The sequence below is a fragment of the Petaurus breviceps genome, unplaced genomic scaffold (genome assembly GCF_028583685.1).
Source record: "Petaurus breviceps papuanus isolate PSGF00001 unplaced genomic scaffold, PetGlider_PUasm1.0 184, whole genome shotgun sequence".
Classification (NCBI taxonomy): Eukaryota; Metazoa; Chordata; class Mammalia; order Diprotodontia; family Petauridae; genus Petaurus; species Petaurus breviceps.
This window is the reverse complement of record NW_027185793.1, coordinates 2883716-2896530: the sequence shown is the minus strand read 5'-3', so window position 1 is coordinate 2896530 and position 12815 is coordinate 2883716. Positions and strand designations below refer to the sequence as shown.

Genomic DNA, 12815 nt, shown 5'->3' with positions numbered 1-12815 from the left:
CCCCCCCAAAATAGCAGTCCCACAGGATATCCCCTCCTCCAATCTGCTCTCTCCCATATTTTCTCCCATACCCCTTTCGACTTTTCCAGTGGATCTCTATGCCCCAGTGCCTGTATATCTTATTTCCCAATTACATGTAAAATAGTATTGATAATAGTGTATATGTATACATATATCTATATATACACACACACATGTATATATACATACATATTTGAATGTTTGATTTTAAAACTTTGAATTCCAGATTCATTCCCTTCCTTCCTTGTCACCCAGGGAAGACAAGCAGTTCAGTATAGGATGTACATGTGTGGCTAATGCAAAACAATAACATAGTAGATATATTGTAAAAGACCGACTGTACTTCCCTCCCTCCTATCCCACCTCCCACTTGTTCTATTCTCTGCTTTGATCCTGTCCCTTTTCAAAAGTGGGTGCTTCCAACTTCCCTCCCACCCAGCCTGCGCTCCCTTCCATCATCCCCCCTTTCATCCCCTTCCCCCCCACACTCTCCTGTAGGGTGAGATACTCTACTTAGTGTGTATTTCATTCCCTCCTCAAGCCAAATTCAATGAGAATAAGGTTGATCCTTTTGCCTTCCTATTATTCCCCTCCATTGTAACCATTTCTCCTTGCCTCTTCTGTATGAGATAGTTTACCCCGTTCTGTCTCTCCCCATCTCCTCTCATTATATTCCTCTCTCACCTCTTAATTTCACCTTTTAAGTATCATCCCTTCCTGTTAAATTGGTCCTGTGCCCTCTATCTATGTATACCTGTAAACATATATACACACATTCACATATGTATTCATATGCCCATATACCCTTATATATAGACATACACATGCATGCACACATACATACACACACATATTTCTATTCCCTTCAACTACTGAGAAAAGTTTAATAGGTTACAATTATTGTTTTTCCATGTAGGAATGTTAATAGTTCAACTCTGATAAGTTCCTTATGATTTCTTTTCCCTGTTTACCTTCTCATGCTTCTCTTGCTTCTTGTATCTGAATGTCAAATTTTCTGTTTAACTCTGGTTTTTTCAGCAAGAATGCTTGAAAGTCCTCTATTCCACTGAATAACCATATTTTCCCCTGAAACATGATACTCAGTTTTGCTGGGTAGGTGACTCTTGGTTTTAATGCCAGCTCCTTGGACCTCTGGAATATCATATTCCAAGCCCTTCGATCCCTCAGTGTAGAAGCTGCCAGATCCTGGGTTATCCTGATTGTGTTTCCACAATATTCAAATTGTTTCTTCCTGCCTGCTTGTAATATTTTCTCCTTGATCTGGGAATTCCAGAACCTGGCTATAATATTCCTAGGAGTTTTCTTTTGGGGATCTTTTTCAGGAGATGATTGGTGGATTCTTTCAACCTCTATTTTGCCCTCTAATTCTAAAACATCAGGGCAGTTTTCTTTGAGAACTTCCTGAAGGATGATTTCTAGGTTCTTACTTTGATCATGGCTTTCAGGTAGTCCAATAATTTTTAAATGATCTCTCCTGGATCTATTTTCCAGGTCATTGGTTTTTCCCATGAGATATTTTACATTGCCTTCTATTCTTTCATTTGTTTGGATCTGTTTAACAGCATCTTGATTTCTCATAAAGTCATTAGCTTCCATTTGCTCCAGTCTAATTCTGAAGCCATGGCTCTCCTCATTGAGCTTTTGAGATTCTTTTTCCATCTGGAAAATTTGGCTTTTTAAGGCATTCTTCTCCTCATTGCCTTTTTGAGCCTCTTTTGCCATTTGAGTCAGTCTGTTTTTGAAAGTGTTATTTTCCTCAGTCAGGCTGTTGACTCTAATTTCATAATTTTCTTGCATTGTTCTCATTTCTCTTCCCAATTGTTACTCCACTTCCCTTATCTGCTTCTTAAGGTCCTCTATGGCCTGTAACCAGCTTGTACTTTCCTTTGAAGCTTTTGGTGCAGGAGTTCTGACTTCACTGTCTTCCTCCTGTTCCATGCTTTGCTCCTTTTTGTCCCCAAAATGTAATGTTGGAATCTTCTGTCTGCTTTGTTTCCTTTGCCTGGTCATGTTGCCCCTCAGTCACTTGACCCCTGGGCTTTTTGCCACAGTAGGACTCTGCCACCAGACAGGGGAGCTTTTGTCCCAAATGCTGGGGTTTTCTCAGTGGCCAGAGGTATTAGATGGGTGCCCTCTCTGAGGCCTCCACATGCTCTGGCAAGCTGGACACATACCCCAGGACCTCCACCCTAGACTACAATCCAGATCCAAGCAGGTTAAAGCAAGAGTGATTACCCCTCAGACTGGTGCTTGGTCCCCCTACACTCTGCAGGCCAGGAGCTGAAGCTGCCACGTTGCACTGGCTGGCTGTGCTGGCTCAGCGGCTTCTCACCCCAGGGGCAAAAGCCACACACTCCCACTTACTGGGTCCCAAAGTCCAGACTGCACTGACCTCTCACTTTGTCCTTCGCATCTGTGTATTGATAAATCTGGAAACTCCCACAGTTGCTGCTGATCTTGGGTCCCTCCGCCAGCTCCGATGGTCAGGCCCGCCCTGGGGCTAAAGCCTTGGCATGGGGTTGGGCTCGGCTCCCAGAGCACTGGGCTGGCTGATTTCTGCCAGCCTGCTGGGCTGTCCTCAGCAGGAGGTTAGCTTCTCTGTGTTATTTTGTGGGTTCTGCAGCTCCAAAGTTTGTGTAGAGTCCCCTTTTTACATGGACTGGGGAAGGTAGAAGCAGGAGCAGAGGGGAGGTTCTCCTTCTACTCTGCCATCTTGGCTCCGCCTGCCCCCAGATGAAAAGATTCTAGGAAATGGAAACACTGAAAAGAGATTATTCATCCTTATCAGGTAAAATTGTTCATGAAAAAAATCGTAAAACTTTATGTTGAGAGGATTCCTGCCTAAGGACTTTTTTAAAAAACTAAGGAGTTTTTGCTTCTGTACCTCTCTAAAAACTCCAAGTTATAGGGAGTTTCCACATCAGTATTCTCATAGGTCAATGAAATCACAGGTTCTGACCAAATATATAATTAATTGGGGGGTCATTTCCAGTTGTCCTGATCCACTATCTGGCCACTGGACCCAGATGGCTCCAGAGGAGAAAGTGAGTCAATGACTTTGCACTGCCCTCTCACTTAAATCCAACTCACTTGCATGTCATGGTCCTCTTTGAGAATGAACTACAAATAGCAGCAGCAGCAATTAACTGGAACTGGTCCATGTGCAGATCACCTTGGAAAGGGCCTCCCAAAATGGAGAAGCTGAGGGGCCTGCTTCCTGAAGAGTTGCAACACGTAATCCTTGGTGAGACTTGATTATTTGTAGTCATTCTGTATTTTGTACCAGTCTTCTGACTATAATGTTAGGTTTTCTGATTGACTGCCAGAACTGGGAATGCCTTAAAAAAAGAACTAAGAAGCAGAGCCTTGGACACTGTGTAAATCCAATCAACATATCTTAAAAAAAAAAAAAAAATCAGCCTCATCCTTTACCGCCTTCCATTAGGAACTAGCAATGAAAAGAATTCATCTTTATTGGGCCAAATACGAAGAATTCCCCATTTATCAAGCTTAAAAGGGACAAAGGAAAATAAATAAACAACTGGAGCCTCTGGTTGGCTCAGGTGATTTTGTAAGAGCCAATCACTTGTAAATGATCCCCAACCTCATTATCCATTGTTTCACTGATTGAGAGGTTTGCTCTTTACATTTTTCTTACAAACTTAAGTTCTTTAGCAGTGAAAGTTTGCTCAACTTGTGCCTTAGCCATGGAGTTAGTCACTCTCCAGGGATGTAATGGGGGGGGGGGGGGGGGAGTGGTAGGAGGAAAAGGTGGTAATGGAATTCTACCTTGCTCTAATTCCCTCCCACCCACCTCTATTTTCATTTCTGTTTTTATTCTCCTCTCTTATAATCCTAATTTCTGTAAGATTTAAAGTCTTCTCCAAAGAAACTTGTTGGTCGGGGAGTATGTCTTCAGTTTATAGTCTATTGCTTTCTAGCTCCAGCAGCAATGCCCTTTTCACTTACATGATTAACAAATCCATTGATTAGTCTTTCTTCTGCCCTTGGTGCCTGATCTTTCAAGATTAAAAACTCATTCTTATCTACCCCAAATTGCATAACAGGCAAGGACAATTAATTTTTAATTTGCTGTATTAGTAATCCAACTTTTCCAATGATGTTACTAGGAGTCAGGAAATTGGGGGGGGGTGTATTAAGTAACTCAAAATGCATCATACTAATCCCACATGGTCAATGGGAATTTTCTTTTTATTCTCTCCCCCCAAACAAAGCTTCTTTATATATCAAATCAGATTTTTGCCACGTGGAAACAAAACCATGCCATCTAGCTATTCCATCACCCACGGTCCCTTTTCTTTTAAAAGACAATTCTCCACTTTAAAAGTGACTCTGAGGCCACTGCAAAAAATGTTTAAAACCCAAAGCAACCAAAACACTGCCAATTTATACCAAACATAGGCAAATCTAAATTAAACTGATCTAATAACTCAGGTTCAAGTTTTAAAATGCAATAAGCTACTGTATGGATCATAAAATATAATTAAAATTTTACTTAATAACAAATTACTTATTTTTTAATTATTGAATTAAATTATTAAATTACTTAATAATAAATTTAAAAGGTACAAGATTAAAATAAAATATTCTTCAGCTCCTTATATAGAATCAGCATAGCAGACTATATATACATATAGATACACACATCCATGTATACATATACATGCAAATACATATACATATATATATATATCAGGAAATACTAAGGTGGAAGCTCTGATAAGCATTCTCATTACAGTAGGCTTCTTAAATCTCAAAAGTCCACCAAGCCAAAATGGTACCTTTACCCCTTAAAGAAACAGTTCAGTTGCATGCTACCAAAGCAATGACTTGATGAAGAGAGGAAGGGAAGTGAGGGAGTAAGGATGAAAAGGATAAAAGGGGGAAAGGCCCATGGCTAAAGCCTGGTGGGGATGCCAACACAGCTCTGCTTTAGCAATGTGGCCACTTGTTTCTCTCCAGGAATAGCCCAGTAAAAGTGTCCTTCTCACTATCCATGTAAAACCTGTACATTTCCTACCACAAGTGGCATCCTCAAGTTCAGGAGTTTGGCAGCTCCTGAATTGGGGAGCAATTGCCCAGCAGCAAACGACCTTTGAAACAACCAAAGCACTTCAAATATTTGAAGGCAGCTATTAAATCTCCTTCACTCCAGGCTAAATATCTCAATTTCCTTGCATAAACTAATGTAAAGTATTGTGCTATAATGGAAAGAGAACTACTAGATCTGTAATCAGAAGTAGACAAGTTAAAATTTCTGTTTCTTACACTTGCTAGTTATGTGAACATGGGCAAGTCACACCAGTCTTTCTGAGCCTCAGCTTTCTCATGTAAGCCTCACAGATTTATTGTAAGGAAATGTAAAATGTATGGAGAATGTTTTGTAAACTACAAAGCTCTATATGTATTATGTTAGCTCTCAATCATCATCCTAGAAGCCTTTATATTGAGTCTATTGCTCCTGAAAGCTAGATGCTGCAAAGCATAGAATGCTACGCCTGAAATCTGAAGTCAGGAAGACCTGAATTAAAATCTGGCCTCATATAGCTGTGTGGTCCTGGGCAAGTCACTTAACATATCTGCCTCAGTTTCCTAAAAGATAAAATGGAAATGATACTAATGCCACCTACCTCTTAGAGTTATCGTCATGATCAAACGAGATAATATTTGTAAAGCTCCTAGAACTTAGGAGGCACTTAATGTGTGCTTCCTTTTCTGCAATGTAGTGCTTAGAACGCAACATAAAATCCTAAATGTGGTCTGAGTAATGCATTACTATCACTTTAATACAGCTAATCTCCATTTTTTGAAGAAAAACATTCTTGAGAAAAAGCATTATAAAAAAAAAAGTGCCTATCACCATCTTCCTCAAGTTTTGTAGGGAAAACTAAGCAGTTACTCATTTTCTCCACCAGATGTCAATCGTGAATCAATAAGTTGTAATGTTCACAAAGGGTGCATTTGGCAATTCACGAAATGAGAATAGCTTAAATTTATCTTTCATATGATAGGATTCTAAGAGAGGTGACCTAACAGGTGAACTAGTGGGACCCTATTATTTTATACATGAGAAAACTGAGGCCCTAGAGTCACACAGATTAAGTAGCAGAGTTTAAATTCCTACTCTAAATTCACTGTTCAAATGTCACTATACCATAGCAACTGCTCTTTTAAGTTTAACAAATCATTTTATATAGTTTATTTCAAAACAACCTTGTGTCACAGACAGTATAAATGTTATTACCTCCATTTGACAAAAGAGGAACTTTAGGGCCACAAAGATTGAATGATTTACCCAGGGACACATAGATAGTAAGTGAGAGAACTCAGATGCTGTCATTCTTAGTCTAAGCTTTTTTTTTTTTCCCCACTATATTTCCCTTACTGGGTGTGTTCAGAGACCAGTAAAAACTGGCAGATGAACAGGTTAAAGGTTAAATAAACAAATATAGGATGTTTTTAACCATCAAATGAGCAAACTAGAAAAATTAAAGATAGCAAAAATACTCATTAATTTCAAACTAGAGATATGATATACTCAAATGCATCTGTGATCTCATTGACATGAGTATTCCCTCTATTAATGTAGATTTTGTGGATCACACTTTCTCATCCTGTTTGATTCTTGTCCATGTTCTCCCAAAGATTCTTCACAAATAATCTACTCAACATGTCAGAGGCCTTCTAGTTCAAGATTTTTTTTTATTTTTATTTTGACATCTTCATTCTCTCACCCTTTCCTCTCCCTCATTAAGAAAGCAAGAAAAAAAAAATCCCGGTAACCAACATGTATAGCCAAACAAAATAAATTACTATATTGGCCATGTCCAACAAAAATCAATCCTCAATCTTCACTCTGACTCCATCACCTCTCATTCAGGAGGGAGATAGTGTATCTCATCATGAATCTTTTTTTTTTTTTTTTGCGCCATGGACTTCTCCAATAGTCTGATAAAAAAAAACCTATGTACCCTTTCTCAGAATGATGATTTTTAAGTGCACAAAATAAAATGAATAGGATTACAAAGGAAACTAAATGTTAGTTAAAATAAGAATGTAATTATTTTCCCTTCCAAATTGATGGACTCCATGAAATCTAAGGTTAAAAACCCCCTTTCTAGATCTTTTTTTTACATTTCATGAGTACTTGGGCAGCCAGTTCCCTCAACATCACTATGTGATTGCACCACCACTTTCTCTGATATTCATCTCCTCAATAATGTCCTTTAACCCACTTCTTGAGCTTCAGTCATTATTGGAAATATGCAGCATCCTGCTTGAGTTCACCTTACATCTCAACTGTCTCTGTGAACCACCAGCAACCCTGATTCTTTAGAAGCATGGTGCTCCAAGATCTTCAATCATACAGCATTGTGGTGAGAAAATCTGTGATAAAAAGATGAGTTTTTTGTGCCAGGGAGCAGCTTGAATCTTCACAAATCTTGCTAAGGCCACAAAAAGAAACAAAAGTCTAAAGAGGCAGCCGAATTGAGATGGCTCCGAAAGCAGACTCCATTCGCTCAAGTTTGTCATTTTTATTTATAGGTTCATTCCTAAGATCTTTCTCTAAAGAGAAATGACTACACATGGATACAAAAGAAAAAATGAGATCATATTAATAGATAGCATTTACATAATACTTTAAGATTTTCAACATAACTTATTTGATCCTCATAACAACCCTGTGAAATAGGTAATGTGTAGGATGGAGCTTTGCTTAAAGTGAGTACATGATAAGTTTAACTGAATGGTTGATTTTCTAATTGTTTTGGTAAAGAGGGATTATACCCTAGATCTCATCCATTTATTTAACTTACCTCATTTTATGACACTGTTTTGACATAGAGATTTCCTGATCAACTGTCAAAACTAACATGGAATCTTTCATCTCAAACATTCCAATGGCTATAAAAGGGCTAGGCCTTTGCTAGAATGTTAGGTCCTTGTTGGGGAAGGTACTGTTTCATTTTTGTCTTTTTGTTTTCAGTTCTTAGCACAATACTGAACACATGAAAAACTCAACTCTTGCTGATTGATTTTTGTGATTTTTAGCCACTGATATTTATATGCTATAAATTTATTTCATAGAATTTACATATATGCTCATTTTAAACTTTTCCATTTTAAACTTCTGAGGACTTACTCTTGAATACTAGTTTTGTAATGATAGTCAAATTTGACTATTGAATACCATGATGAGTCATTTCTTAAACTTAGAATGGATATTCATTCATTCCACAAGATTTATTGTCTAGTATGTGCCAGGACTAGAAGGGCCTCAATTACCTTTATCACCTTTCTAAACAGTCCATTCCACTTTTGAATACCTCAAATTGTTAGGAGGTTTTTCCTAAAGTTGAGTAAAAATTTGCCTCTATGTAACTTCTAATATTGCTTCTTATTTTGTCTTCTTGGACTGAATAAAAAAAACAAATCTAGTCCTTCCTCCACATGAAAGCTCTTCAAATATTAGAAGACAAACTATCATGTCCATCCTTCTAAACCCTACTTTGAGACTTCTTCAGGCTAAACATGCCCCAGTTCCTTCAATTGATTCTCAAAATAAATAGATTTAATTTACTATTCTGATTGCCCAACCATGGACAATCTCTGGTTTATGTCCTTCTTGAACTGTGGTACCCAGAACTGAATCAAACAATACAGCAAAGGTGTGACAATGGCCCAGCTATGCCCAATATCTTAATGCAGTCCATGATCACATCACACTGCTGATCCATATTTAGACTGCAGTCCACTAAAATTCCTAGATCTTTTTCAAAATAATTAATATTTACCATGTCCCCACATTTTATATTTGTAAGTTTGAGATTTTCATATCCCAGTGCAAAATCTCATATTTATCCCTTTTGAATTTCATCTTCTTAGATTAGTCCAATGCTCTACCAAGGATTCTCAATTTGTGGCCCAAGAACTTGTTATTGAAAATATTTTAATAACTATTTCAATAAAATTGTTTTCCTTGGTAATGCTACATATTTTATTTTTATTGCATTCAAAAACATTATTCTGAGAAGGGCTTCACCAGATTGCCAAAAGGGCCCATCACACACACATACACACACACAAATATTGAAGCTTCCTGCTACATTGACACTGAACCATTAATAACTAGTCTAGTTATTAAAGTCATCTGACCCATGCAGAATCCATCTGATTATATCATTGTCTTGATCCATATCTCTGTATCTTCTTAACAAAAATAGTATCAAATATTTGATCAAAAGCTCTACTAAAATCTAGGTAACATATCCATAGCATTACCCTTATCTACTAGTTTAGTAATTTTGCCAGAAGAGAAAATGAGGTGTATTAATTTTTGATGAAGCCATGGACCCTTTCTAAATGTTCACCAATGATGTCATTAATGATATTTTCCCAGGAACTGAAGTCAAACTCTTTGGCCATCATTTTCAGACTGCTCTTTTTCATTTCTTGAAAACTGAAACAAAAGTTGCATTTCTCCAATTATGTAGTACTTCTATTTTCCACGCTCTTTCAAATATCACATATGGTAGCTTTGTAATTACATAATAATTAACAGTTAACATTTATATAGCACTTTAAGATTTGCAAAGCACTTTGCATATGTTTTCTCATTTGATCAATGCAACTTTGTAAAATAGGTGCTATTACTATAATTATTCCAGTTTTACAGATGAGGAAACTGAATCTCAGAGAGGTTAAAACTTACTCAGAGTCCTGGAACCAGATTGTGAAGAGCTTTAAAAGTCAGAGAAAATTGTATTTTATACTAAAAGCATGGGGAAGTCACTGGAACTTTGTGCACAAGATAATAATATGATCAGACCTATGCTTTAGAAATATCAACTTGTCAGTTGTGTGAAGGATATATTAGAGAGGAGAGAGACTATGAACAGGGAGGCTATTGCAATAATCCGAGTGAGAGGTATTGAGCGCCAGAACTGGGATATTGGTCCTGTGAACTGATAGAAACATACATGTTGAAAAATGATGGGAGGGGAGGTTGCTATAGTAGGAGTTGAAATTGATTCCAAGTTATGAACCTGGTCAAATAGGATGGTTGTGGCCTCAGGACTCTCAGAAACAGAATTTAGAAAGAAAAGAAGGCAGGGGTAGGGGTATGTGTCAAAAAATTTGAGTTGCCCATAGGCAAACAGTTGGAAATGTTCAATAGGCTTTTTTGGCAGTGATGAGGCTGGAAGCCAGGAGAAAAACTGTGGCTGAATATCTGTAGATGTAGAGATACTAGTTGAACTACTGGAACTGATAAGGTAACAGAAAGAATGTAGAAAGGACTTGAAGGATCGAGTGCTGGAGTACTCCCACACCAAGGGGGTGAGACATGGGCGATGCTGCAGCAAAATACTGAGGCCATACAGAGAAGAGGGTCAGGGAAACCCAAAGAGGAAAGAGTATGGGGCAGAGGAAGGTGGTCAACATCAAATGTTACATAGAGGTCTATGGATGAAGACTAATCATTGGACACCTTGAAGAAAGGGGTTTCAGGTAAGTGATGAGACAGAAAGTCAGACTGCAAGGAGCTGAAAAATGAGAAGACCCTGGTGACAGATTTTTCTAGGAGTATAGGGCAATAACTTAAGGGTGAAGAGATTTGTTTTTGTTGGGGGGGGGCAAGATTTCTGTGTATTTGTAAGCAACTGGGAATGAGAAAGTATACAAGGACAGCTAGAAAATCAGTGAAAAAATAATGACTGGGTGACGGAGGGGGAAAGGATGGAGGAGACAGGAAGGGATCAAGCTGCTAGCGAGATCCAGAGAATGGCTTTGGAGCGGGTAGTAAAGGAGCCATGTGAGGATGATGCTAAGAGATTTTTAGATACACGATGGGACGGGAGAGGCTCACCCCCCAGGGAACCGTCCATTTTCTCCTGATGCTTCAGCTGTTCTGAGAGGGCAGGGAGTGGCGTGGGCGGCTTGTGTGTGGAAAAGGCATTGCCCTGAACAAACCGCTGCTTTGCGCGTGGGTTTCCTGGGTGTGGGAAGCTTATATGGAAGAGGTAAAGATCGGTATTTACTGTGTGGATTTTCATTTAGCCTATTTTTTTTTTTGAAGAGTGCGTTCAAAATGGATTGTACTGTTGTCTGGGATGAAACAACTGCTTGCTTGGGGGAATCAGGCTCTCGTGGGAATCCCTCAGTTATTTCGGGTGGACATAAGATTCCCGAGAACTCGGGAAAACCCCATTAACAAGTAAACAATACTCCCCCCCAAATCCCATGACCGTAATTTCTCCAAGCCCAGGAGTTCCCCCCGCCCCCTGTGGCGTCGTCCACTAAGGCCACGCGGACTCACGTGGGGAGCCCTGCCTCGCCCCGCTTCGGGGCTGGGGGTCTCGGGCAGACGGCGACAGGCGGGGGCTCCGCGGTTGGGCAGCGGCCTCGCCTCCGGGCCGGGGCCCGAGCGCAGCTTCCCGCATCCCCTGGGCCTGAGGGGCCGCCCCCCGACTGGGAGGCGACTTTGGACGACTTTGAGCTCGTCCCGCCATGGAAGGACCTGGAGGCATCGACAACCCGGCTTTCGTCCCATCCAGCCCCGGCCTCCAGCGTCATTTGCCGGAGCCTCCTGCCGAGGGCGAGGTCTCCAGGGCGGCCTCCCAACCCAGCTTCCCGGGGGAACAGGAGGCGCCGCCGCCGGCCCCCGAGGAGCGGTCGGAGGCGCAGCCCCTGGAGCTGGAGGAGGGCTTGTGCGGCTGCGGAAACTTCACTCCTGGCTGCCTGCAGCGCTGGAACAACCCCAAGGGCTTCCTGTTCCACTACTGCCTCCTGGCCCTGACCCAAGGTAACCCCGCCCGGGGGGGGGGGGTCACTTCTGAGATGGGGGGGACTGGAAGGGTCAGTGGTCAAGATCATTTAATGCTGCTGTGTCCTAGGCACAGTGTTGAGCATACATACATACATACTTTGTTTATAGGTAGAGAAATCTGATCCCTCTATAGATGTCTCTATATGATTACATACTAAAGATATATATATATATATATATATATGTGTGTGTGTGTATATTTACATGTATCTTTAGTGTCTGCCATCTGTCTGCCTAGTCTAACTTCACTATCCAATTATTGTCCCTGCCCTCAAGGAGCTTACAATCTAACGGGGGAAGACAACACATAAAAGAAAGTTGAAAAATGTGGGTGTATGGGGAGGTGGGGTGCGGTCCAAGATGTCCTCGAGGCATTGCAGGCAGATGAGAATGGAAAGGTGAAGTCCTGGGCTCCCTCCTTAATTGGGGTTCATGGCTCCACCCTCCAATCTGAAGGACCAAGTGTGATAAAGGGTGGATTTAGTTGATCAGGAAAGGATGAAAGCAGGAGGAGTCCAGTCCACAAGTGGTCAGCATTCAAAGGAAGTGAGTTGAAAAAATTGGTGTTTGTTACCTCCCAATACTTATCCCTGCAAACCAAAGTCCGGTTAGGGTTATTGCCCGTTTATCTTAAATTTCCTTTCCTTTAATTTTTTTCTGTTTCACCAAGCATTTGAATATAGCTTGTAATCAAGTTTTTTTTAGTGCCTCTTGTGTATTTGTGCAAGAATGGGGGGAAGGGGGGGACGGTGGCGCAGTGAGTAAAGCGCCAGCCCCAGAGCCAGGAGGACCCGAGTTGGGTCCGGCCTCAGACACTTAACAAAAAAAACTATTCGTGTAACTTTGGGCAAGTTACTTAACCCCAACTGCCCTCCAAAAGGCAAAAAAAGTATATATATATATATATATATATATATATATATAT

The 12815-nt window shown here is 40.3% G+C and overlaps 1 protein-coding gene across 1 annotated transcript in view; it reads left to right on the top strand.

The window, feature by feature from the left end:
* The first annotated feature begins 11398 nt into the window (after positions 1-11398).
* Positions 11399-12815, top strand: part of LOC138161242 (solute carrier organic anion transporter family member 4C1-like) — a 139622-nt gene continuing 138205 nt past the window's right edge. The window contains exon 1 of the mRNA XM_069088055.1: positions 11399-11866. Coding sequence (XP_068944156.1) covers positions 11572-11866 — 295 coding nt within the window. The 5' untranslated portion in view covers positions 11399-11571. The remainder of the gene's footprint in view (positions 11867-12815) is intronic.